Genomic DNA, 26,651 nt, shown 5'->3' with positions numbered 1-26,651 from the left:
CGGTGGCATCTTAAGGGAAGTAAGCAGTTCTTGAGCATTCTGGAAAAGCACTATTTAAAACCTCAGACTTGTGGACGGAGACCTCTAAGAAGCAGTGGCAGAGCTTAACTGCCCTTTCTCTGCCTTCTGTGATCACTTAACAAAAATAATATATATAATAAAATATGGGCTGCCAGCAAACATTTGAATTCAGAAGGCACAGCAGCAGAACTGTCATGCTCAGCTTCTGCAGTGACATTGAACTAGACAAGAATTGCTTCAGAGTGTTTAATTCGTTATGGTATATATACCATAAGAACCATAATGGTTCTTTCCCATTATCTCATATATTTCAATTAAGCCTGAATGCAGAAGAAAAAGTAAAGCAGTGAGCTGTTGCTGCCGAAGGGTTAGGGATGAGGCTTTTAACTGTGGAAATGTCATTTCCAAGTTGAAATTGTTCTAAGTGAGTTTTCTGGTTGGGGTGGAAACTGTAGATCTGAAAAAAAATTGCCAAATGATGATTTTAATACTCATATCTGGGGAGCAAAACAAGAAGCAAATACCCCTGTGTGCCACTGGTTAGTGGCAGAGTATGCTCTGTGGTCTTCCGGGGATGCCAAGGGCCCGAGCCAGCAGTGGGATGCTGGCTGAGCTTATGGGTTCTTGCAGAGTTCGGGGAAGTGTTTGATTCCCCTCAATGCCCACTCTATTTTCCTTACCTTCGGCTTGCTCTTAGGATTAATTTGTTTTCTGAGCTTTCCAGAGCACCTCTCCTCAGACCTGCTGATGTGCCGAGGATGCTGCCGATTGCAGACAATTTCAGCTCATCAAACTCCACCAGGCGAGGCTGCTGCCAGGGTACCTGGGAGTTGTATTTTTCTCATTTAGCTTCACTTTTGGGCTCTCTGCTTCCTCAGCAGATGGCATTTTTATCATGTTTTCAGAAAGTCCATATGGCCTACAAGAGAGAGTATCTCTTTAATTGTAAAACATGACCACCTGTTCTGATTTTAATGAATGTAGTGAGCATTTGTCTTCATATATCTACTTAAAAATAGCTGCTTCAATTGAATTTAAAAAAAAACTCAATTGGGCACAAACACTTCGGCTGCTGAAATAATCAATTAATAATTAAGTGGCTAATTTTAGAACCCACTGGCCTTGCCCATTCCCTCGGACTTGTGGTGATCAGAGCAGACAGTGATTGATTGCCCTGCTGATGCCAAGAGGCACATGCGGTACTGGGGACGGATGCCGGCAGGCTTCGGGCTGTTTATTGTGATATTTAGAAGGTGAATGCAACTTTGTGTCTCTGCTCTGCAAATGGACTTGTCTTTCCTTCTCTAGCTCTTTCCTCTCTGCATTGCTCCAGCTGCTCTCATGCAGGCATCCACAGGCACCCCTTTCCCTGCCACCCTCTGAAGGATGAAATCTGGTGCTCAAAAGGTATCCTAATGACAGGCCAGCTGGAGAGGAGGTTGAAACTGTGATCAAAAATAGGCTCAAAAGGCTTATCCACTAACTAGCTCCTAATAGAAAGCCCTGCTAGAATCATTCTGCTCATTAAAATAACAATTGCCAGTTAACTGTTTCATAGCTCCTGTAGCAGGTACACTAGCCAGATGAGAAACTGTGGAATTTTTTGGCTCAAGCTTTCAAGCAGGTGGAAGGGAGCAGGATGCCCAAATCTTGTTAAAGGACTGTTAATGCTTAATTCAAAGTCCTTTTGAAAATTAACTTCTTTATTGAATAAGCCTGTTGCAACATCATCTTGTTCTAAAGCTAATTAAAATGCTCAAATGGTAGCAACACTCTGGGATTTTGGTCAATAGTGTCAGCTGTTTGGAGGGTAAATATTTCGGAGCTAGAAGAAACAGGAGCGTTTGAAAGAGCACTTGGGGGTATGGCACTTCCCAGTGTTTCAGTGCTAGCAGTAATGGGCACAATAGCTTCTGGGTTTCAACACAACTAGGTAATTTGACAGTTTGGTGTAAGTGGTGGAGAAAACTTGGTGTGGCTGCTTGGACCATCTGCTTTTACACGGCAAGGAGGGAGAGAGCCAGAAACCTCTTACCAGAGAAGTCTCTGAACCCATCATCTTATGCGGAGAGCAAGATACTGGAAGCACTTAAAGGGGAAGGCGACTTGCCTGCTTACCTCATTTTACTGGAGGTGTTTGACACAGCTGCCCCGTCCTGCTATGGCCACCAATTACCCTGTTCATATGAGCGAGAAGCTACCCTTGCCAGTCTGACAGCAGTTGCTGTAGCCTGATAGATGTAAATCCAGTTATCTCTCAAACCACATGGGATTTTGAGACAGCTGGGTGTTGTTTGTATGACTGAGAGCCCTGCTTTGAAACACTGTGCAAGTACAAAAATAACCATAGCTATTGGCATTTAAATTCATTTCCATGTAATCTTTGTGATAAACTTCCATTGGTGGGGTGTTATTTCAGTGGGAGGAGGGTCAGAGCAGTTTTCAGCTGACATCTGGGTATTGCAAGTTCCTTGGTGAGAAGGGCATCCGGCTTGGTTTCCTTGCATGTGTGGCCTTCCCTCCCTGTGCTTCCAGAATAGCAAGGGATAATTAAATGAAGTTCAACATTAAAGGCTGAAAGTTGGGCAGGGAGAAGCTTATTAAGCTTGTTGAGCTGGAAAGAGCGCTGGGGGTGTTTGGGACTTGGGTCTTGTGGGGTTTTCTATTCTTATTTTTCTGTTTTCTGGGGAATTGACACTTAGTTGTGCAGAAAATAATATGTATTGTTAATTCTGTTGCGATCCCTTTTATGTGGTTGTGGCACTGCAGCACAGCTGTGAATTAAATCTTAAGAAGAACTGGAATTTAGTCTGTTCTCTCATTAGGAGAAATGCTAATTCTCTCAGTTGGTAATAAAATCAAAGGAGAGAAGCAAAAAACAAAAGCATGGAGGTTACCCATTTAGGGTAAGCATGAGAAATGTAATCCCTATTTTCCATGATCCCATTTAAGTAGCAAACAGACTGAGGTTTTTAGCCTAGGGTTCTTCAACAGTTTTCCAAGAGGGGACAGATTGAGGAAGGAGAAGGGGGTGCAGGGAATTAGAAATGGCAATTAGAGTGGCTGGGCAGGGAGCCAAGAAGGCAGGCAGGAGAGACGAGAGTCCTTTTTGCTGCTGGCTTGCACATGGGCCAAGTGGAGTTTGAGAAGGACACATGTATGAGCACACACATGTGAATGCACCTTTTCCCCTCACTGACTCTTTGAAAGGCTGCTTAGACCTTTACAGACTGAATTTTGGGGCTGTTTTAACAAGCCTGCTTAAACACTCCTTTGCTATAGTGCAGACAGTTTATCCTAGATGAGACTTCAAGTGAGATGTGGAAGCTGCAGGCAGGACTTTTGTGAGCTGACTTTTAGAGGTCCTGTGCATACTTCCCATCTGATTAAATTTTGCTGCTCTTCTTTCTCATCTCCAGATCACTGTGTTCACTACTACGATCTTCGCAACACTAAGCAGCCCATCATGGTGTTCAAAGGGCATCGCAAGGCAGTCTCCTACGCAAAATTTGTGAGCGGGGAAGAAATTGTCTCGGCGTAAGTATTGCCTTTTATGTAGGCTAAAAACTTTGTAGCCCTTGCTTTCCAGCACTCTTCAGGGTCATCGTGCAAGTTCACCTGTGTGGGTGGGTGCGCACACTAGCTGCTGTGCTTTAGGGAAGCAGATCATTGCTTTTTTCTAAGACAAAAATAGAAATTCATTCCTGGTGTTACTTGGCTCTGCTGTCTTGTGGAGCTAAAAAGCTTAAGAGGAATACAAAGACAACTAGATGCAGCTCCTGACCATAAGCCCTGACTTTGGGAAGCTGCAGGTGGACTCTCCCTTTACAAAGTGCTGTGTGTGCTGAGGATGCTCCTGACCAGAACTCTGATGTAGAGAAGGCTGCTGGCAGAGCCCTGAGGATAGTAATCTGTGGTAAAACACAGCTGATGAGCAACAGAAGTGATTAAATGGTGCTGCTATGTTTGAAGAGGAGGTTTAGCCACAGCCTGAAAGTGACTCAAGTAGGACTGACTGATCTGTTCCCTGGTAATTTATTAATCTGCTCTTTGAAGGCCCTTTTTAGGATTATACTTGGGTTAGAAAGTAGACAAGGAGAAGTTGTGTTTTGTGGTCCTAATGGTGAGCAGCTTTTCAGCCAGGGTAGACCATAAGGTCTGCTATGGAGGCCCTGAAGAGTAATATTCTACAGCTTCTGTTTAGTTACATGGCCAGATGTGTCTCCCCCAAAGCCAGATGTAGCTGCCTCAGTTCTAGGTAGGTTTTCAATCACGTGGGAATGAGCGTGTCTGTCAGATCACATAGTGAAAGGTTTGAATGACTGGCTACAAGCCTGTTAAATAAACCAGAGGTGAGCCCCTCTTACACAGTGGGCAAAATGCAAGCAACCTTGGGGGGCTGCAGGGGAAGCTTTGATCTCGACACGCTCGTGTATAACACTCAAGGGCAGCAGGGATGGATCACAGGGGTAGATCTAGTCCCAGAAATTATGCCTGCTGCCTTGTACCAAGCCAATGGTTATCCAGCTTGGTTCTGCCCTGTGTTTTCACACATTTTGCTCTAGAAGCCTGGAGCCAAAGCAGAGCATTTTAAGGTGTATTCAGGCTGCTAGTGAGTTACGCTGAGCTGTGTGATGGAAGATTCCCTGGTGGCTTCTGGTACTGTTCATATTTAATCAGCTCCTCTCTTCCTATTTCCAGTAACATTATAAGGGTGTAAATTCATACCTAGAACACAGAGAAAATTAAATTAATGCTTTGAACCAAATCTGGGTAAGAAGAAAGTGTTTAATAGAAGCAGGAGGAGGCTGGGAATGTTTTACAGCTATGATCAAGGGGACCATCATCCATGGGATGTTTCAGGACAGAATGGCCCTGTCCTGCTTGAGCTGACCATCTGAGAAAGCTTATCCCACAGTCCTGGGGGGAATATTGATAGAGCTGTCAGACTTGGACAGGCAACAACAGGGTGAGAGGGCTAACTGGAGGGTTCATGTATCTTTTTCTGCATGAACAGAAAGAAATGTCAGAGAGAGTAAGTTATTTTTCATGTCTGTCTTTTGCAAATTGAGGAGAGGAGACAGCAGTAGTGATTCCCAAAAATCAAGCACTGATTTCTTTTAAGAAAAAATTATATGTATATTCAGATTCTCTAGATTTCTAGCTAAAGCTGTTTTATAGATTGCATTGATTTACTTTGCCTTGTAGAGTTAGGTTTTGACCTCAAGGGTGTTCAGAACTGCCTGTTATTTAGCACAACACATTGATTGCAGTGCTGATTTACAGAGAGACAGATTTAACAGCAGCGCATCCATGATATTTTTTTGGAAAGGGTATGAAAGCAGAAGAGCAGTGTGACGCTAGCGGGATCAATGGCCTTTTCCTCTCCTTGCGGTCCGGTGGCAGATAACTAACTTCTTTTATGGCATGCTTATCCTAAGCAATGCAAACATGGCTAGAGCTTGATGGGAATTTGTTAACAGTAAAAGCATTCCATTAGTAATAGACTTTAAGTGTTTTTATTTTAATGAAGAGATCTAGAATGTATGCTACTAAAATACAGAGGTTAAGTGCCTATATATATGACGTCTTTTTGATGGGTTAGCTAATAGCAGAAGCTGTCACAAGAATCTGACAGCTTGTAGACCGGGGATTAATCTTTTGCTGCTTTACCCTGCCTTCAAGAAAAGTTTAGTTTCCAGGCTACTCTGAAGCTTTTAAAAGCAGTGTTTTAAAAATGTAGCTGTCCTAATAGCACAGAAGGCACCTCCCTGTACTTGTGGGCCAAAAAAGCAGTAGTATATACCTTTTTGCCCTTTCTATGAGCTATGCTGCTACTGTGATGATAAGGACAAGAGAAGGGAAGGGAGAGTGAGCAGCAGTGTAGGGCAGGGATGGATGTGGAACAAGCATGAGGCAGAGAAGCTGAATACTCTGTTTTAGGGCCCCCCCTTGGTCAAGACCTGGGATGAGGAAAGCACTCCTGCTTAAGTCACAGTATTACAGATAAAGTTCATACCTTTTGTTCTGATCTGACCTTGTACTATTATTACAAATGACTAACAAATCTTGCTGCAGTTCCCTTATCGCTCCTTTGTCATTCCAGCTGTCGTTGAGAGCTGAGATAAGGTTTTAGCAGTGTAGCATGAGGTGCATCTCTACTCTTTTGTGCTATATTTTTAGGTAAATGTGACATTGGTGCAGGGTTAATTTGTTATATCGTTGGTACTGTTTGATGGATATTGGGTAGGGTTTTTTCCCCTTCAGCTCTTAATATTCAGAAAGCATTATGGTTGGGTGATGTGACTTGTAAGAGGGGAGCGTCACCTACCTCCTTTTCCTCCCACCCAGGAGGCTGACAGGTCCTGCTCCCAATCTCAAATTTAAGATCAGAACAGCACTACCCATTTCCTCAAGGGTGGCTTCACAGGGCTCCAGTCCCACCACATCAGTGTTTCTTCACCTACTGTGGAGTGTATTTCTGTAAGTCAGTGAGTGCCAGAATAGCAGAGCCTGGCGATTTGCTAGAGAATAACGCTTGGGAAGTGAGGGGGGCTTGTGTCCCTCAGGTTTGGGGGAAGAAATTAATCCTGTATCTCCGGGAAACCTGAGATCTCTTTCAGTTGAGCTCTGCCAGGCAGAGGAGACTACCTCCACCTCCTTTCTTTTGCCAAAGGGAAAATGTTTGCTCGCAGTAAATAGAAAAACATTTTGAAGGCAGGTATGTTTGCATCTGGGGGAACAATGGAAAACATCAATTTTGATTTAATCCCAACAGAGCTTGTATATTTTTAATAGTAATACTTAGCTTTGCTGCCAAGGTGAAAAAAGTGGAAGTTTGAGATCTGTATCCATGCAGTCTCAATTACACATGAGAACCACATCAATTTAATGCTAATAGCAACTCTGAGCCCCCATAGGTTTTTATATGCTGCTGCTTGGTATTGGGCAGGAGGAGGAGAACATGCTTTCAGGGCAGCTGGAGAGGGAGGAGGCTGTTTCCTACCCGAGTCCCGTAAAGGCATGAATGAGAGTCGTAGCCGGCACAGAGTAGGGAACAGATTTTGTACATGCCGTAGAAGTTTTTAAAAAAAAAAAAAAAAAATCAATGTGTCCTGGATCTGTGAGGATCTGGAGGAGGCAGTGATGACTCAAAGGCTGTACAGTTCAGTGGAGGACTCTCTAATTGATAGGAGAAAGGAAGAGTAATACTTGGCGGAAGTTTTTTATTCAAATGTGTAATGTGTTTTGACAGGCTTCTAAAATAATGTGATACCTTTCCTGTAAATGATTGAAAGTGGGATAAATCTCCTGGAGTGCACTAAGACTTCCTACATTTACACTGCAAGTAGGGTGTTAAGGAGCAGGGTTGCAAGCGAGGAGTACCTGCCGTATGGCAGCAGGGTAACTTTTAGGTATTGTTTTCAGGTCCACAGACAGTCAGCTGAAGCTGTGGAATGTAGGGAAGCCTCACTGCTTGCGCTCCTTCAAGGGTCACATCAACGAGAAGAATTTCGTAGGGCTCGCATCCAATGGAGACTACATCGCCTGTGGTGAGTAGAGCAGCCATCCTGACAAATGCTGATGGGACTCCTCAGACCTGGTGCCTCTCCAGTTGCAAAGCACACCAGCAGTTGTGCTACATAGCTGCATGGACTTTTTAATAGAGGATTATTCTGAACTTCCACCTTCCTTCACTTCCCAGGGAATGGTGTAAGGAGCTCTGACCTAAGGGGGTCTGTACTTGGTTTTCTCCCATTTCAGATGAATTCTTCGTACATGACTATTCAGACTTGCTGTCACCAGAATTCAACTGCTAATGTAGCCACTGTTGGTATCACTTAGGTCTTTCAAGTTTATCAACTGACACATCCTCATGCGTCCTTCTAAGAAAGGGCAGTAGCCTGGACCACATGAGTGGGTCCTATACTTGTCACTTGGTATGGCATTCTGCATGGTGAAGTGCTAACGCCCTCATTGTGGACAGCTCCCTAGAAGACTAAATCGTCCTGAAGCAGTTACCCCTTTGGTGGTTCCTGTCTTTTCACCGCTTAAGTTGGACTGTTGAACCTCTGTAAATCCACAGGTCTTGGTGGGAAAGCAGTGACAGGCTGATTGCTGTGGGATGAGCAGGACAGCTGTGCCAGAACTAAAGGGAGGACCTTAGCTTGTGTATACTCTGATCTCTGTAGAGCTTGCAAGGCAGAAATTGGGATGAATTCTATATAAAGCCTGCACACTGTGTAGGCTCTCTTACTTAAACCTCCACAGACCAAACTGTCGTACTTGATTACAGCAAGCAAAACTGTGACAGCGCTACCTGCCTCAGAGCTGTAATGCCGAGCTGGCTGGGTATAGCAGTGTTTCATGTGATAGCGTAGACGCTCTGTTCTGCCCTAAGAAAGTTATGGGGGACAGATGGGATCCTGTATGTTTTGCAAGTGTGCTGCATACTGCAGTTATCGTGTAATAAAACCTGGTTCTGTTATTAAGCATCGTGAAAGTTTGCTGTGGAGCATTCCCAGTTGCCAAGGAACCACAAGCATGATAACTACAAGGAGGAAGTGTCTGGTCTTGTCTTAAACAATGAAAGAGCTAAGAAGCTGTATTTCTGTGCCTGCTACCAGAACCTAATCTTGTGTATTTGTTTTTATTTCTAGGAAGTGAAAATAATTCCCTTTACCTATACTATAAGGGCCTCTCAAAGACACTGCTGACGTTCAAGTTTGATACGGTCAAAAGTGTCCTGGACAAGGACCGGAAAGAAGATGACACAAATGAGTTTGTGAGTGCTGTATGCTGGAGGGCACTACCAGATGGGGTAAGCTTTCTGTTCAGGCACCCAGTCAGGTGCGAAAGAAATGCCTCCTGCTTTCTCACAAAATAGCATTGCTGAGGGTTTGACTGCACTTCATATTTTCCTGTTTATGGGTATTGCAGATCGGCATAAGAACGTGAAGATGTGCAGGGTAACTGAAATGCTGGGGGATGCTGGAGGAGAAGGGACTGCTGTGCTCTTAACTCTTCCACCTGGGTGTCTGAATTTCTCTACTTGGCATCTGAAATCCCAAAAGCAGCATTGTATTTCTGGCACTTAATGTTTTTTGTGGGTGCATTAGCAGGTTTCTTTTGTTGCTTTAATGAAGGCACCTGCAGATACTCGCTGTGGAGCCTTATCTCAATGTTACTGTGTTTATATGGGCTTGCTCATTGAAATACAGCCCCTGTGTTACAATGAGTAGGTATGTAAAGGAGGCGAGCCCAGGCTGCAGTCACCTCAATGACTGTTCCAGTGACAATTCATACACGTAGCATGTGTACTAATGCTGCAGGCAGACCTGACGCAGCTTTTGTGAGAGTGGCCTTTCGGCACGAGGGTGCTCTGGAGAGCAAAATGCTGCTTTTAAATTCAGAGCGCTCTTGAAAACCTTGCATAAAAAAAACCTTGAGCAAGTAACTTTCTTGTATGTACAAGAGTTTGCAGATCAGATACTTAATGGGCTTGTTGAGAGGAGGAGGAGAAGAGCTCATCCCAAATACAGTCTTCTAAGATAAAGTGGAACGTTGCCTAATTGATGTCCTGAGATGTTGCATTCACAAAGATAGTGTTTTGGAAGGGTAATGTCTACCAATCTGTTTCTGTATGAAGAAACTGCCCCCACAACTATGATTCAGTTGTCAGTGGCATAAACTTACTTCAGATAGACACTTCTGAATCAAAGTAAAAATAAACCCAAGCATATGAAATTGCAGTTTCAATTTAAAGTAAAAAGTGGACTGTTGTGGTTGAACAGTGGGCATGAGACTAAGTGATGTAGGGTTACCAGCTTCTTTCTGGCTGGGGATTTAGGAGGATTTGGTATACACAGATGTCATGCCTCAGATGAAGAGTGGCTGTTAGAAGTTGCGTAATCCATCTTTCTGCTGGATAAAAATGTGCTGCGGGAACCTGTGTGTCCAGAAATGCCCTTCCCTGAACTTTCTTCACTGCAGTGTTTCTGTGTTGGGTTGTCCTGCCCACTGACCTCCTGTGCAGCTTTTCTACAGGCAACAGACTAACAGTGATTTCTCACCCCGGTGTTATTTCTGTTGCTATCTGCTCCTTATCAGCCTTTTCTCTGATTAATGTGCTTTACTCTGATAGACCTTCTGCTTAAGTGACTGAGAAACTTTTGAGCGGTCACCAAGGGCTGTCAAGCAATTCTTCATAACCAGTATGAAAAATATTGTGCAAAAATGTAATAGTTAAATCAGGTCCATCAAGATTGCACCAAATAACATTCAGGCTTCAGTCCATTAAGCAGCATTTAGAATCCGTCGCTATTCTGATGATTTTTTGTTGTTGTTGTTCCCTGGTTTCCCTGGGCTGCTTCTAAATTAGCCTGTTTCTCCCATGGCAGCTACAGTACCTGGCTCTCATTTGCAAAGAAAGCAGCAAAAAGCTGCCTGTGATCTGAGAGCCACTGGCTGAGTGTTCTGCTTCTGTGTTCTTTACCTCTGCCTGTGCTGCATGCCATCCTGCTTTACATACTGAGCAAGCAGCCTCGCTTGCTTTTGCCAAGAGGCCTTAATGCTTCCTTGAGCCATATCTCCCGTCCCCCTGAGACAAGAAGTACTCTTCACTGATGCAGCTGCACATTTCTCTTCCCTCTTATACCGGCGCAGCGGTCCTCTCCGACCTAATTGAGACTTTATTCATGTTCTTAGGAAATTAAATTACTGCACAGCCAAAGGTCACTTATGTCCACAAAGTCTTGCTCAAACGATGAAACTTTTATTCTCCATTTTGATAACACTTCTTAAATTTGGCATGAGATGTTTCAAATGAGCTTCATGTATATGGGCTTCTGTAAAAGCTGACGTGTGTTTTAGTGATGCTCAGATGAACTAGGGAAGGCCTTTGCCTCGGAGTGCTGTCAGCATCTGTGGGAACTGGGGAACCCACAGCCTATTTCTGGCTTAATTGCAGACTTTGATCCTGGGTGAGTCACTCTGCCTTAGTTTCCTAATTATAAGAGTTACCACACCTACCTTTCACTGCTGGCGGTGAGTGTGCCTGCTCTGCTGAAGGGCGTGTGTATCGAAGCAGCTCCAGCCTAGCAGCAACACAGAGCCCAGTGTGGGCTGGGAAACCTGCCCCAGAGCCGCAGGGAGCATGGTGAGTAAGCTTTATGCTGCCGTGGGTGTGCTGTTCTCCATGCCTTGCTGGGCTGGTTCAAAGCTGTCTCGCTTCTCTCCATGCCATGGTCACTGGGCAGTAGCTTCAGTTTGCTACCTGGAGTGTTTCCAAGGGGGGAGATGCGGGTGCTGTGTGCCAGCCTTTCCCCAGGGCTCCCTGGTGGAGCAGGCTCTCCTCTGTTTCCCTACAGTGTTGCTCTCAAGGATTGTTCTTTAATTAACCTTTTGAGATGAGATGAGTAAGTTTCAGATCTGCCAGTTATCTTGGGAAGCATGAGTACATGTACTCCTTCACTTCATGCACTTAAGTGCAAAATCTCAGATCCTAATTAAAACTTAACTAAAACTTTCAGATGAAATGTCATTGATTCTTTCTTAAATCTATTTTTGTGTAATTCAAGCTTTTACTTCCTCCTGAGCCGAAGTCAAGCTGTGCCAGCAGCCCTTGCCAGAACCCATCTTTTTTTTTTTTTTTTTCCTCTGCATTGGTTTTTCATCGCTTACAAAGATGCAGGGACCTTTTCGCTAGAGCTGTCACCTTTCCAACCGCAGAGGTCCAGCCAGTGCCTTCTTTCCACCTGTGTCAAAGCCATAACAAGGGAGAGAAGTTGTTCTCCATAAGTGCTTATTAGCATTTTGCATCAGGCTTACTCACTTTTCACTTAAGTAATGCTTAGAAATAAGCACTAGCTTGTAGGCTATAGTTTTGTTAGACTGGAAAAAAAAAAAAAAAAACCAACAGGCAAACAAAGAAATCTCTCAGCAGGTACATCAGGAAGCAAACCTTTCCTCTGCTTGTTTCGGTGCTGTGTTTTGGACGAAGGTGAATAGGGTGTTTAATATTTTTTAAATAGCGCTTATTTATAGTTTGTAGGGAAAACTATTTCTCACTTCTCATTTTACTCTAAATTTGATCAATATTTCAAAGTAGAGAAGGCTTCAGGACACTTTTGGCCTAAGTGACCTGATAAACATGAATTGAACACAGAGATGCATTTCAGAACCTTCCCTGAACCAAATCTTTTTATTTCCCAAGTCAAGGATTTTATAATATACATGTGCCATCCTTTGTTTCTGGCACCTCAGCAAGATTTAGCCAGCTTGATCTAAAATGTGAATCTGGTCTTGAGACTGGAAAATATGTTCTATTTCATTAGCATGTAAGCAGTCGGTGCTCTTGCCTATAGGGGTGCTCTTGCCTATAGGGGTGCTCTTGCCTATAGGGGTGCTCTTGCCTAGCAAAAGGAAATTATAGTAGTGGTAGTAGCTCACTGCAGCGAGGTGGGTAGGGATGTTTTATCTGTCTTGGGAGGGTCACTCCAGTTTTGTCTAGGTACGTGGATAGTAGCTGGAGGAAATTGGTTTGTACTTCATTTTCCCTTGTGTCCTACATGATGTTTTCCCCTTCCCTAAAGGGGATACCTTTCGTTTGGACCTGCTTTGCCATATTGCAGAGTTCAAGATGTGCCTCATACAGCTGTGTTAAATAATTGCATCTCAAGTAGCCCCTTTCCCAGTCATGGTTAGTGTTTCTCAGAAAGAAGCTGTCAAAAGAGAAACCAAGGCTGAACCTTCTCCCAGGACAGCAAAAAGGTATTACCACTGAACACAGAAGCAATTTGATTATGTAGATTAAGCATGGCTCAATCTATCATAATCACTGTAAAGAAGCCATTTAATTTTGTACCTGTTTGCATGAGTATTCATTACTGCTGATAAGCAGGTTAGCCAGGGAAAGATTTCTCAAGCAGAAATGTCGAGGCTTTGATACCAGTGAGGAGATGCAGATAAGAGCAGAAGAATGCCATGCAAATTAGCTTAGGTAAAGATTTATGTACATTTTTTTTTTTCTTTTAGAGGGGTAAAGAAAGGAAATCCATTGAGAACAGCGCTGCAGACTTTAACCAAGTCATCTTGCTGCAGTGAGCGGGTGGGTGGTGGTACATGCTGGATGGATGCAGAGGTCTCCTGGCGCTTGGAAGGAAGGCTCTCAGAGCAGCTGCATGGCAGTGCTATGAAAGCATCTCCTCTGTCTGACAGGGGAGAGCAGAAACTTGTGTGTGTGTTTTCTCACCTCATTGTTGCTCTTCAAAAGTAATTTTAATTTAGGGGAGTCTTGAAACAATCATCTAGCTGCAAGTGAGAGAAGCAGGCTCTGGGACTCTGGGCTTCAGGTTGCCTTTAGCACTGTCATATGATGGAAGTATCTTCATAATTAGTCTTGCATCTCTGAACTTCTCTTTGTTAATCTACGAGGATGGAAATATTCCCTTCAAATAGGGGTTTTGGTGCATCTCTTCAGAAAGTGAGCTTTACTTCTGTTTATTTTTCCTTTCCTCTGAACATTCAGCTTTGTTTCTTAATGATGTCTGGCTTGAATTCTTTAAATAGAAACCTATAATTGTACTGCAATAAGCTGGTCACTTAATAGGGCTGTAATCTTGTTCACTGATGAAAAGTAGCCATCCTTTGTTTCCCAGTAGCCTAATAAATGGTACACAACGTACACAGGAGCTAGTCAGGGACTCTGATAATTTACAATCGGCAAATTGGCTCCCTTTGGTGGAATTAATTTAGCCAATACAAATTATTTCGGGAAGTGATTCATTGCCATTTTAAAGTGCTAATTAATTTGGATGACTTATGAACATTAAAAATGAAACCTCCTTTGTCATTCCCAAATAACCAAATGCTTATTCAGTGTCTTTAACTTGTATCGACTGTAACTACATGTCTTGTAACTTGAAATATGAATTCCAATGGGATTTTGGGGGGAAAACAAGTGTAAGACTTGATATTTTTTTTTGTTCTGCTTTGCTGCTGAAATTTTAAAGACTCAAAATTGGTGACAATTTTGACTTCCAGCTTCAACTCAGTGTTTTATTTTTGCAGCATCCTCAACTAGTTCAGATGTCGGTTAAGATACACCTAGGTAGTAATCTAAAGCTTATGAGATAAATGCCTGCCTGGAGTGATAAGACCCAAGCTGTCCCTTGCCTGCCTCTGATACCAGCTGCTGGCACAGGTAACAGCATGAGTAGCTCCAACCGCAGTATTTTCAGGGAGGGCGCCTGCTGTTTTCTGACTCATCCTTTCTTTCCTAGACCAGGGCTGTCCCATAGCATTCATGTGCAGCATCTCCCAAACCAGTATTCTTGCAGATTATTCTCTGGTGCAATACCACGCTACTGCTTCATCCTGGAAATGTGGTGGTCTTCGTCTTCTCTCTTGTGATTGAAATGCACAGCAGTTTATGGGAGGCTAAGAATGAGCAGCTTTTAAGAAAAGCAAGGAGATAGGACTTTGATCAGGTTTATTCTACTGTTTTTTATCCCCTCCCTGAAAATCTTCAAAGATTTTCCTTCCTCCTGTGGAAGCTAAGCCCTGTAGCACATGTGCTGTGAAGCTCACAGCTGTCTGTGTGATGGCTTCCCACTCCTCTTGACATGCCCTCTGCTTTCTGACCATTGGCAATGCTTTAAACAAGAAGTTTTCTTTGGCTTTTATTACTGTGCTGCTTTGCACTTTCCTTAGGTAGTAAATATATTTTATTTCTCTTCCATCCTACCTTTTTCATGTCTATTCCTCCCTTACTCGTTTGAAAATCTAAAATCTTCATTAAAAACAAGTGGAACCCAGAATATAGAAGAGACATCATGCATGCTTGATGCATGCATGCATTCCCCCCCCACCAAAATCTTAGCATAGGACTTATGTATGCCAACACACACTGTATGTATTGTTTTACATGCTGCTTGAAAACTATTTTCATATGCAGAATAATTCCTACATTGCAGATAAAAGATGTCACAAGTTCAGTATGTATGCTTCTTTGTGCTGAACATGCTCATATACTTTCATACCTATATCTCTTCAAATGCTCATTTTGGGCTCTTTTTTCTGTGGCTAAGGAGGATTAATTAAAAAATACTCAGGTGACTAACAATATTTTACTCCTCATCACAACCCTTGGAGTCCAACTGCAGAGAACTTTGTGGAAAAAAAAAATCATACTCTGTTATTAACAGTTCATGCATTATGTTGAAATTTCAGTGTGTTGACACTTTGGTCCATGTGAAAGACCATCTTGATAATGTGATTATGCAAATGACAGGCTTTAGGAGAAAGTGTTTAATTTCTAGTCTTCTGTAGAAGAAGAAAAATATTGGTAAATGTTCTTTCAGTATTGCCTCTCCCTGGTTGCAGGACACCCTCTGAGCTTCCTCCTGATGAGGGCAGTCACTTGCTGGACCACACTGCTGCTGCAGTTGAGCGTGGGCAGGGGTGAAGGGAGCCAGGCGATTCCCTGATAGCCCCAACCTCTGTTCACTGTGTTCCTCCCATCTAGTGTGTTTGGGGGGAAAAAGGTGTATTGCACCATATATTTTGCTGTTTCAGGGCTCAAGGTGGCACGACAGCAGGTAGCTGGTACATCAGTGCCTATGTTAACTCTTCCTTTCCTAGATATGGAGCAGCTGGCCATGCCACCGATGCGAACAGAGGGGATGAGTCTGTCGCTTTTGTTCAGTTCTGGAAGTTCAGGTCCCCTGTGGTACTGCAGCACGCTGATATCATTCTAGCTTCTATTTTAAGAATAGCTTCTCCAAGAAATGTAGGTGGCTCAGGTTTTTCTTCTTTGTTGGTTTTAAGTTTACATTTGCAAATTCAACTTCTCTCTCCTTTTGCAAGGTGAGGCTTTTTTCCTGCATAATTGCAGAAAATTGCCAAGGGGTTGGTGTTTTTTTGAAGTGAAGGCAGATCAAAGTTGTGCATGTTTCTTGAATGAAAGCAGCATTTCCTCTTTCAGACGTTTACAGCTGGTATTTGCTTACCAAAGTGTCTCTTGTAATGCCAAGAGAAGTAGACGGTGTGCTCTAGATAGGACTGAGGTCCTCCTTAGAGTCATCTCTTTCCTAGAGCATGTGAATGACATAGTGGTTGACATAACTCTGAGTGCTGTTGACATTACAGTTCCAGTAGCTAATCCCAGTGGTGCAGCTGTACAGATAATGGATTGCAGTTCATTGCCGGTGCAAGCAGAGGTCTGAGCAGGCTCTTGTTGTTTCCTAGGCTTTAAAAAATAAGAGCATCCCAATACAATCACAAATTGTATTGGTATGATACACGCCGTGAACTGGGGACACAAAGAAGTCTCTGTGCAGCTGTCATTAAACTTGTAAGTGGATGTTTCTCTCCTGTTGGGACTCTGCTGCTTTAGTAACCATCAATTCTTTATTCAAGTATGAGTTTTTATTACAGATGAACCCAAGTCAGGAATTCACCTGGAACCCAGACTTCATTCCTGACTCCATCCCCAACTCCCTACTGAACCATAGTGTTCCAAGGTACAAGCTGAAGTGCAGCAGTATGTATTGTGTGGCCCTTTGTATAAGCTATGTCCCAAACAGTACAACTTAATAGAAAATTTTTTGTATTAGGGTGATACTCAGGGTCACCCTTATATTATATATTGGGGTGGAAAGAGAAAAAGAGCAGATTCGTGTTCAGAGAGCACTTGCTTTTAGAATTAGATAATCGTCCAACTGTTTTTCCCTTCCCACCCAACCTCTGCAGTGCAGCTGTTGGGCTACTTGTTCTGAACTCTGATACCTATCCTTCCGGGTTCTAGAGATGCTAATTAAATAATTGACTAGCCTTTTGTAAGGTTTGGGGGTTTTGTGGGTTTTTTTGTTTTGTTTCTTAGGTGATGCCTGGAAACCTGCTTATTGTGAGTTGTAAGCTCCTCTCTTCCCATGCTTGTTCTTAGCGTTATGCCTTTGTCTCGCAGGCATTTCACCCTCTGTTGCCCTAGGGATTAAAGGTGGCAGGTGTGCTCTGTCTCTTCCCCCGTAACTCTTAGCCTTTGGTGGGTAGGAAGGCTCATCCCTAGTATTTTCTGGCATTTTTATAATGTATATTATGTATAGTGTCCTGGAGCAGAGCCCCCTGAAAGCACTAAGTCATTGTAGGAGCCAGGCAAGTATTTCAGGTACTGAGCCAGCATCTATTGCCTGATCTCAAGCTCCAACCAAAGCTGGTCTCTTCTGAGTCAGGGCATCTCCTATGTGAGCAGCTTTTGCTATTCTTTCCACTGCTAGGTTCATGCTGGCTTTTTTTTGAAGTGCCATCTATCTGCTGAAGTCTCTGCTTGGCACAAAGTGCCAGTGAGATGAGGTCTGAATGCTCAGAGCTAATCTCAGTAAGTCGGCCAGTGTTCAGTGTTTTATGAAGCAGATGAAGGGGGCCATTTAAGATGGGAGCTGCAGGGGTAAAGCTCCATTTCTCAATACTTAGTGCTAAAGAAGGACTGTGGTTTCAGACCAGCAAGAGCGAAGCGAGAGAAAGTGAAGTAGGTTTTGAAAAGCCATTGGCATTGGGCTAACCACCGGTTTTGAAGTCGACTTCAATGCAGCAGCAGAATTCCCGCACCGAGGGTATTTGAAACCCTCACTGCTGGTGGCCTGCTGTCGCTGCTGTTTGAAGGTGGGTTTATAACCTCATTCCCTCTAACAGGTGACACCACTTCAATTACAGTCAAAGCAACCTCACAATATTGTCTCTTTGTTTCCCCATTCTTCAGTGCATGTATCAATGGCAAGTCCTGCCAGCCCACCACCATTCAGTAGTCACAGCTCATGAGCTGCATCAACCTAGAGCATCAGCCTGCTCTACCGCTCCTAATTAAGCAATTTTAATGGCAGGTTGTCATGTTTTACAGAGTCTAAATGAAGTGGAAAAAATATGAACTGATTTTTTTTCTTTCCAGCACAAGATTTTGATCAGATAATTTAACCTCTGGGTGAAACGGAAGTAGAAGCATTTATGCACAGGTGGTTTTCTCTGCAAAAGCTTTACTTTGTGTAGGTGTCTGCATTAATATAGTTACTGCTTGGTTTTGGGCAACTGTTCTGAAGGTTTTCATATACCTTCTGCCCTTCTGTTGTCAGTAACAAAACCCTGAAGTATTTTGAAACCCAGTAACTTGTGACCAGCTTAATGCCAATTGCACTGCATGTTGGTAAAGCAAGAATTAAGGCTTTTATGACACTCCTTGTAAAAACAACTGCTCAGACTGGTTTTACAACAGCAACACGGATTTGTATCCTTTTAACCTACATAAAAAAGACTTAGTTTCGTTTTGGTGCTGTTCTGATTTAATTCTAGTTAATGCTAGATGAGCTAGCTACGTGCACAAAGTGGAAACGGTCATTCCTTTCAAAGCAATCTCATGTCTGAATTGAAACTACCTGAATATGTAATTAGGATATATAATTACTTTATATAGGATACACATAGAATTCTAATAATCGGTCCTTTCTAAGGAAGGAAAAGCCAGTATGGCAGGAAACGTATGTTTAGTAATTTAATGAGTACCTTTTAGACAGAAATGATACTGTTAAATTTGGGGTTGTGCAGCTGAATGGGGTTGCGTTCACCCTTGCACGAGGCGTCCTGAATTCTGCAAGGGAAACACTGCTTCAAACAATTACGTCTCTTATATGTTATTGTATATCATAATTGCTTCCAAAACTCTTATCTGGTTGCTAAAGCTGGAGAGAAGTGAGCTGTTTGGTGCAGTACCAGATTTTCTGTTTCACTTTAGTATGTCTGAGGTGAATATTAAGTTAAGCAGAGAGGTATAGCTGGGGCAGCCTGGGGAGCTGGCAGATGAGACAGTGCATTGTTTCCCATTTACTTATAATAATGAGAGATACTGGAGGGAAGATAAGCAATATTACATATACTGGGAAGAAAGATTGGTTCAGATCCATTAAATAAAAAAAAGTTCCTCTTACCTGTAATCTGCAGATAGCACAGAAATTAACTGCAGCAGGAGGAGGAGAAGCTGCATCCCTACTCACTACCCGTGCTGGCAGAGGCTCAGCATCACTGTCCAAGTCTGAGTGTAAATCAGGCATACATGATTTTTTTCTTCCTAGTTTCTAGGTTGATCAGTTGAGACCTCATTGCCTTTTTCTTCCAAGAAAGACCTTCTACAAAGCAGACTGCTTTGGCCAAGTTTCTTCTGACCACCAAATAACAGCAAGCCTGTGTGGGGAGTTAGTGCTTGGGGGAAAACTTGACTTGTTTAGAGTGAAATATCCTTGATTAAAATAGGAGGTTAATAGTGCTTCTGTATGTGTCTTGCTTCACAACTTGCACGTAAGCTCCAGCATTTGAAAAGATAAATTTGGGCAAAATGAGCTGGGAGTGAAATACAAATGTCCTTATTTAGTACAAAAGAATTCATCTCATTGTCAGCTTTCTGTTTTTGTTAGGTTCATGCTTGGCTTGACAATGCAAAAAAAGAGTAATTTAAATTGTTGGAAAATGCATGAAAATCTGAAGTAAAACAGGAGTTAGCAGCATGTGAAACTTTTCTTCTAGTGTTATAGCAGGCAGCAACCTGCACTGGGAACTTGTGAGTTTTCTTTGTTTCAAGACTTAAGAATATATATATTTACCTTGCCAAAAGTAAGCTAAGATCCACACTGTGAAAACTCTGCTGATGCTCAGATGTTTGTATAAGAAAAATACCACTTTAGAGATTTTTTAGATAAATGTTTGGATAGATGTATGGTTACAGGGTGAAGGGATGCAATTTGGCTGCTGCTTTTCCAGTGTATCCTTGAATGCAAACTCAGACCCTCTCCTTGTCTCTTGGCCATCCTCTGCAGCCATCCCTCTTCTTCCCATTATAAAGCTCCTTAGTTTTCCCCAAGAGCAGAGCTGTCTAACGCATGGGTGTGGACAAGGACAGTCGTCTCCTTGTAAGCCCACCACAGTCACTAAATCTTTGGCTTTTGCTATTCATTGTGAACCTGGAAATTACCGATTCTGCAGTGCAGAGGGGAGCTGTGAAAACTCATTTTTGTACAGATTTTTGAAGTTTCCATTGTTTTCCTTTGCAAGCAGGTTTGAGGTGAGTTTGATATGGACAAGTATATTCTCAGCCAGGCTGGGGCTTCTCTATTAATTTTGGATAACACATGAATGTGGAATTCGAGTCCAGCTCTCTGCAAATCAAAGGTAATGAAGTAAAGAATGTGATGCATGCCAAGCCCCATCATCTCTGTCTCTCCTTATCCAGACAAATTCATACTGTGTATGTGCTGTGTGCTTGGCTTTTTTTTAGAGGCCATTTCTTTATACTTTCATTTATTTCTTCCTTGGAAGCTATAGCTAGGGCAGTAGATGATCATGAACTCTTCACAGGAGCTTTTCTGCTGATGATTGTAGCAGTACACTAAGTTTGCTGTGACAAGAAATAAGTTGTGTTGAGTCCTAGCAAGATGACAGCTTTTTTTGTTTTCCTATATCCACTGTACTGTATCCTGTATTTCTCACCATCTCTGCTCCAAAACGTTTGAGGCATCGTCAGGCTGAGAGGAAAGCAAGGGGGTACCTGTTGTGTGGTCCAGCTCCAGCACTGTGGTGTCTGAGGAGTGAGTCAACAGCAGCATCTCTTCAGAAAGAATACCTAAAATTGAGGGAGGATGAAGCAGATTAGCTAAAAAAAAATCATATGCCAGAAGTGTTTGTTTGTCTTCCTTCATCCTTTGTCAGCAGAGCTCAAGTTTGTATTCTAATATTTATGTAGCTGAAGGATATTATAAAATCAGAGGTACTGTGTCACAACACAAGGGGTTTTGTTCACTCCTATAATCCCAGTAGGAAAATGACATGATTTTTTTTCTTTATATACTTGATTCTTTTTAAACTTCCTTTTTGCTATTAGTGTCGTTGATAGCTTAATGGATTTCTTGATTGTTGAGCTCCTCTTTTTGATACAGTATTGTTAGTCTTTGCCTGCATTCAAAATGACAGGGAGCGTTAAAAACAGTCATTTCAATTTGAGATATCTAGAGATAATTTTTTTATACCCACTGTGTGAAAATAACTTGAACAGTAGCAGAATTATCCATTGTGAGAGAGATTATTTTACTTGTGAATTGGGTTTAAAGATAAAATCTTTCCTACTTCCTGGGACGTGGATTTCCTATTCATTGCTCTGTTAAGATTAATCGGGAGCAAGACTTTAATCCAGAACAAAGATGATTGAATTGTCCTTAAACAGTGATGGAGAACATTACTCAGATCTTCCTTTATTGAAAACCTTTTTCGGTCTTGCAGTGCTGAGAAACCACAAGCGTGTGAGAGCTGCTTGTGAGTACATCATATGAAGAAGGATGGTTTTTACTCATTTGCTGGCTCATTAGAAAGTAAAATGCTTTCTAGGTTTTTTTGGAATAAAGTTGTTAGGTGGTGTTGTATGGCATGGGTTAAATCTGTGTGGTATATTAGCTAGAAATGATTTTGGTGTGCAATAAGAAAAAGGGCTCCACTCCACCTGTAAAAGCCTCTGACGGCTTAAAGGTCTGCCATTAACCGAGCCGCTGCTGGGTTTGTGGAGTGGCCAGGATGGAAAATTAAGTACCTTAATGCAGCTTTGTTTCCTCTTTGGGAACCCAGAGAAAGACAAGCTCAGACTCCAGCTACCCGAGCCTGTTGGACAGCTTGTCCGGCAGAGCCGCAGCATGATCCACTGCTCCCCTTGCTGCCGCCAGCCCTGACTGTGCGCTGCCAGTGCAGTGATGCTAACAAAACTGTGCTTTTAAGAATTAATGTCTTTTTTAATCTCCTGTTTTCTAGCAGGAAGCGTGTAGAGCCATGAGGTTGTCCTAAATCTCCTAAATCGCCTAGAACACAGTAAGGATGTCATTTGGTTTTCACCCTTCCAGAATGCCAAGGAGAGAGCATGGGGGGAAGCATCCGATTCAAGGATTTCCAGGCTGTGATGTGTGAGCTTGACAATCCCTCAGTTAATTTCAGGACTCCTACCTGAGAGTGGGCTGTGATCAGTAACGTTTGGGAGTTGGCAATACTTATTTCAGATGCATGTACCACATTTAAAATTAAAAAAAAGGGGGGGGGGGGGGGGGAAGAAGCAGTTTTCCGTTTAATGGCCTTGCTGTAGGGACGCTGGCAGGCAGCACACTGTTGGGAAGCTGTTCCCTGGAGTTCAGGAGCGTATTCAAGGCCAGCAGATTTAGGGACTTATTAATGGCACTGCAGCTTCAGGCCCCGCTGTTAGCTGGCAGTCACGGAACAAGTAAGAAAGGAGCCGTTGGTGCCACATTTAAGGCCATTGGGCATGCATGCATGCCCTGTGCAGCATCTCTCTTCTGGCTAGAACGATTTCGACCTTCCGAGTTAAACTTTCCCACTTAATGATATTTTCCTGTTATTTGAATCCTCTTTTCTTCAGCTCATTTGCATGCATTACATCATGTTTCATTTAGGATTTCATACAGTCAGAAGCCCGGCATAAAAGACAGTGTAATAAAAGGCTGTTTTAACCGTGAAATTTTGTAGGACTGGAAGCTGCTGGGACCGGTTGGGCAAAAGAAAAATGTTTTGTCCACTGTTGCAGTCTTCCTAGAGCAAAGTGGAGGTCTCTGTCTGCTTTAGGAGAGCCAACTAAACTGGATCGTTCCCCTCCATATACATGTATTATCCCATAATGTGCCGAGACAGCTCCTGCAGCATCCTCAGCAGCAACTCTGCTGCCCAGCCGTGATGTCCCACCACATAGGGACAGCCCTAGGGCAGGGTTTTGTCTGCAGCATCCAGAGCTAAGTATAATTGCTAAGAGTTAATCCAGCTTGGTAGTTTAAAGCAAGACTGTAATCATAGTTTCTGGTTTTTGTATTAAAATGCCCTTTCTAAAGTCCTCATTAGATTTAGCAAACTGCCTGTAAAGGTGATTACGTTCTAGTTGTAGAGATGTGCACGGGTGGAGCAGGGCTGCACATCCTGAGGTTCCCCTTCCCTCTCAATTCCTGTGGCTGCTTCAAGAAACAGTCATTTGCTATAAAGCCAGGTTTGCAGCTTTGATTGAAAATGACTGTGCAAAACCGCATCAAAGCCATGCATGTCCCAGAGTCATTTAAAAAAAAAAAAAAAAAAAAAAAAAACAAACCTAAAAGGCACCTTGGAGTGTGTGAGCTCCCTGGGATGCCAGGGGCCATCACCTGTGGTTTGCTGGTGTCCCCAGGCAGGACCTACTAAATCTGTCTGCCCAAAGAGCCCAGGAAAAAGGCGGAAAGGACAAAATTGCTCTCTGAGGTTTAGGATGATTATTAAGTGCTGGCCCACTGCCACTTGTTTGCAGAAGTGAGACAGATCTCAGAGAGGTGGCTGTGGCTGTACAGCTGTGAAAGTTGTGCTTTTAATTGCTAATTAAAGTTACCATTTGCATTTGGGGTTTTCCTTTTTAAAGAATGACATCATATTACACAAGAAACTGCTAGCACTGACTATTTATAGCACAACCAAACTGGCAATTTGCTCTTGCTGCTTTGCTGGTACATCTGTATGTCACCTATTGCGTACTTTTGCTTTCCCATCTGTTTTTTATGACTTGTGTCCTGACAGCCCTGGTTCTTCTGGTCCTTGACTCCCCTCCCATGCAGACATAGGATCCTGTAACATCCTTTTGTGTTTATAAACAATAGGCAGGCAGTCTAATAGCATAAGTCCAAAGTCAAGGGAGCTTTGCAGATTCAGCTTGACAACTCCTCTCTCTGAATTATTTAAAGGCCATAAACAAAAGAAACCCCATCTAAAGCTTCAGATGACTTCTCATCTAGTATTGTGGAGAATGCCTGATAGGCGAGTCCTGCTAATTTTGCCCATGTAAATCCATGGGATTGAGTAGAATAGCAAATGCAATTAGAATTCAGGGGCTACTTTCTGGTGTTCCTTAGGGGAGGGTAAGTTGCAGGGACATGAATGAGCAAGTTGAGGAGAGGGAAAGTGGAAAGTGAATGAAAGAATAGGGAATTTCTCTCTAGTTGTAAGAATTGTGTGTTGAGTTTGGATTTTTTTTTTTTTTCTCCCCTCACAATCAATGAACTTGTCTAAAGACATCCTACATTTTTCTTCTGACTTAAATCTCAGTCCTTGGTGGAGTGGGGTTTTTTTACATCCTTTGTTTTTAAATCTAAAATGCTTTTCAACAGCTGAAGGACCCAGTGATTTCTGATTTCTCAGGTGCATTTTTGTTGCTGGTTTCTCTCATCCTTCTGGATTCAGGAGTGTTTTAGATGGATGGGATCAGGGAAGCAGGCAGCAGAGCACAATTGAGTCCTTCAGATGATGCAAAGTTCATTATTATCTTTTGAATAGTTCATTCTGCAGAACAAAGTAGGGAAGATGTCACGCTTTGCATTTATTGTACTAAAGCTATAAAGCTGTACTCTCATCTTTCTTAATACCTAAGGCATAGCTGTCTTCTCTTCCTACTCCCTTCTCCTTCCAGATAAATACAATGAAGAAAGCTTTAGTAGTAGGATATTAGAGAAGCAGCCTCATATGTATCATCTGTACTCTGTATGGTTTTGTTTAATGAAGTTCTTCACCTTTTATGTACAGGCAGATCTTATTAAAATTCAATTTACTGTACTGTCTTTTTCAATACCAGCCATACAATTTGGTAATCAAAGCTGATATTTTGCAGTGTGGCCTTACTTTGAAAACTGAACTGCAAAAATGTCTCGTGGGCTTCAATGTATCTTCTTTCGCAGATTCCAGCATCTCTTTCAGTTTACACATGAAAGATCACTCTCTTCCTGACAGCCTTGCAGACATGACCCAGCTCAAAGTCCAGTTCAGCTCCCTTTTGTATACTGCCATAACAATAAGGACTTACAGAGACCACACTGACTGTGAGCCAGGCCAGCTCTGACCCCGTTCTCAGCTATAGGTGAAGAGGAGATGGTTCTGATGGCTGGGGGAGGACGCCCAGCTCTGCTGCCCCATCCTTACCTGTGCTTACCCTGTACCACAGGAACAGAAGACAGTAAACTTTTTTAACACAACCCTATGACTTGAATATGTGCGGGGAGAAGATTTAAGTATAACTGGAATTTTACCTAGTTACTACTCAAGAGTAAACTTGTGCTTGTGACATTAAGCGCAGTTTTGGATATCATCAGAACCTGCTGCCTGCAGGTGTAGGCTCTAGCCATTTTTCATTGCCAATATCAAGTTTATCAACATCTCTTCTCCTTCATAATTTTCCTGCATGTCCTGGCTAGTGAAAATCCTTGCCCACTGTACTCGGGGCATTTTTGAAACAGTATTTTGAGGAGAGAAGGCTTCCTACTTCTCAAGATCAGAGAAGGCCATGTGATTTGGTACAGCTGGCTCAGCCTTGTCTGCATCGCAGGAGGTTTCAGGTATGTAGTGCTGTGCTTGATCCTGGTATAACATTAGCTGAATTGGATGTCGAAGGAGAGCAGCAGGCTGGGAATTCTTTCAAGATTAATGGAAACTTTTATTTTACCTTAATTAAATTTCCATTCCTTAAGTCAAAGTCCTCTTTCCCAAATAGGTGTATGTTATAAGTTAGTATAGGTATAATTTCATTAAGCTTATACGCATGTGTTAATGTTTGTGCCTTGATTTTTCTCTGCAAGAAACAATTTGTCCCTTCTTTTATCTCATCGGGTCCTGGCGATTTCACTTCTGTGGCACATATTTATTATATATGTGTTGCATAGAAAGTATATATATTTCCTGCAGTGGCTTATGCAGCTACAAGCTGGGCCACCTTGCAGGCAGGTACCCTTCCCTCTTTTGTTCTTACCACCAAGCAGCTGCAGCCCTTTGGGTGGAAGCAGCCTCCAGGGATGAGATATTTTTGCTCTCTTGCTGTGCCTCACTTCTCTGCCCGTTGCTGTAGCTCTGCTTGCCATGCAGATGTGTAATCCCCCACCCTCCCTGCCTGCAGCCTCAGCTGGAGATGCAGCATCTTACGTATGCTGTTGTTTCCCCCCCCCCCCCCCCCGCCCAAGACAGCATCCTCAGCACTGACACTTAGACCCATGACTCTTGTTCCTCTTGCTATTAAATATACTATTCCTGGCTTAAAGAGAAATGAAGGCTTTGATTTCCATGGCTGCCAGACTTCTGGCCCATCCAGTAACAAAATTAGAAGGCTTGCAGATGCAGTGAAACCATCATCCTTCTTTTCCAGCTGGCATAAGCAAAACATTCAGAATAGTTAATATGTTTCGTAGATATTGAGCACTCGAGTCCCCCTGCAACGTTATTCCAAGACCTGTTAACCAAACAGTCAGGATTTTAACATGTGTCCAGAACTTTCAAAGTTGGTTGGTTTGCGATACTGTAGTATCAGGGTTTGGGTTTGGTTTGGTGGTGGATCCCACTTAAAAATGTATGGGTATGTTCAAGGGATGTTATTACAGTTAAAGCATACGAATTAAATGTCAGAATTGAGGTTGCTTAACGTGACCCTTTTTTTGCATCTCTGTGTCAGGCCAGACTTAGAGGTGGGGGTGATTTCATTAGGACAGTGCAAAGAAGCTACAATAGGCAGGAGATGCAATTTACTAGGTATTGTCCAAGCCGACAGCAAGTGACAG

The 26,651-nt window shown here is 42.8% G+C and overlaps 1 protein-coding gene and 1 non-coding gene across 5 annotated transcripts in view; both read left to right on the top strand.

The window, feature by feature from the left end:
• COP1 (COP1 E3 ubiquitin ligase) overlaps positions 1 to 26,651 on the top strand; it is a 131,842-nt gene that overhangs the window by 90,239 nt on the left and 14,952 nt on the right. For all 4 annotated transcript variants that reach the window (XR_012776504.1, XM_075507895.1, XM_075507894.1 and 1 more), the window contains exons 16-18: positions 3,441 to 3,558; positions 7,450 to 7,574; positions 8,682 to 8,842. Coding sequence is in view for 3 of the 4 variants with exons in the window: in XM_075507895.1 (XP_075364010.1) it covers positions 3,441 to 3,558; positions 7,450 to 7,574; positions 8,682 to 8,842 (404 nt within the window). In the remaining variant the exon portion in view is untranslated. The remainder of the gene's footprint in view (positions 1 to 3,440; positions 3,559 to 7,449; positions 7,575 to 8,681; positions 8,843 to 26,651) is intronic.
• Positions 22,577 to 22,709, top strand: LOC142413251 (small Cajal body-specific RNA 3). The gene has a single exon (XR_012776715.1).

The sequence above is a fragment of the Mycteria americana genome, chromosome 7 (assembly GCF_035582795.1).
Source record: "Mycteria americana isolate JAX WOST 10 ecotype Jacksonville Zoo and Gardens chromosome 7, USCA_MyAme_1.0, whole genome shotgun sequence".
Taxonomy (NCBI): domain Eukaryota; kingdom Metazoa; phylum Chordata; class Aves; order Ciconiiformes; family Ciconiidae; genus Mycteria; species Mycteria americana.
This window is presented reverse-complemented; position numbering and strand designations above follow the sequence as displayed.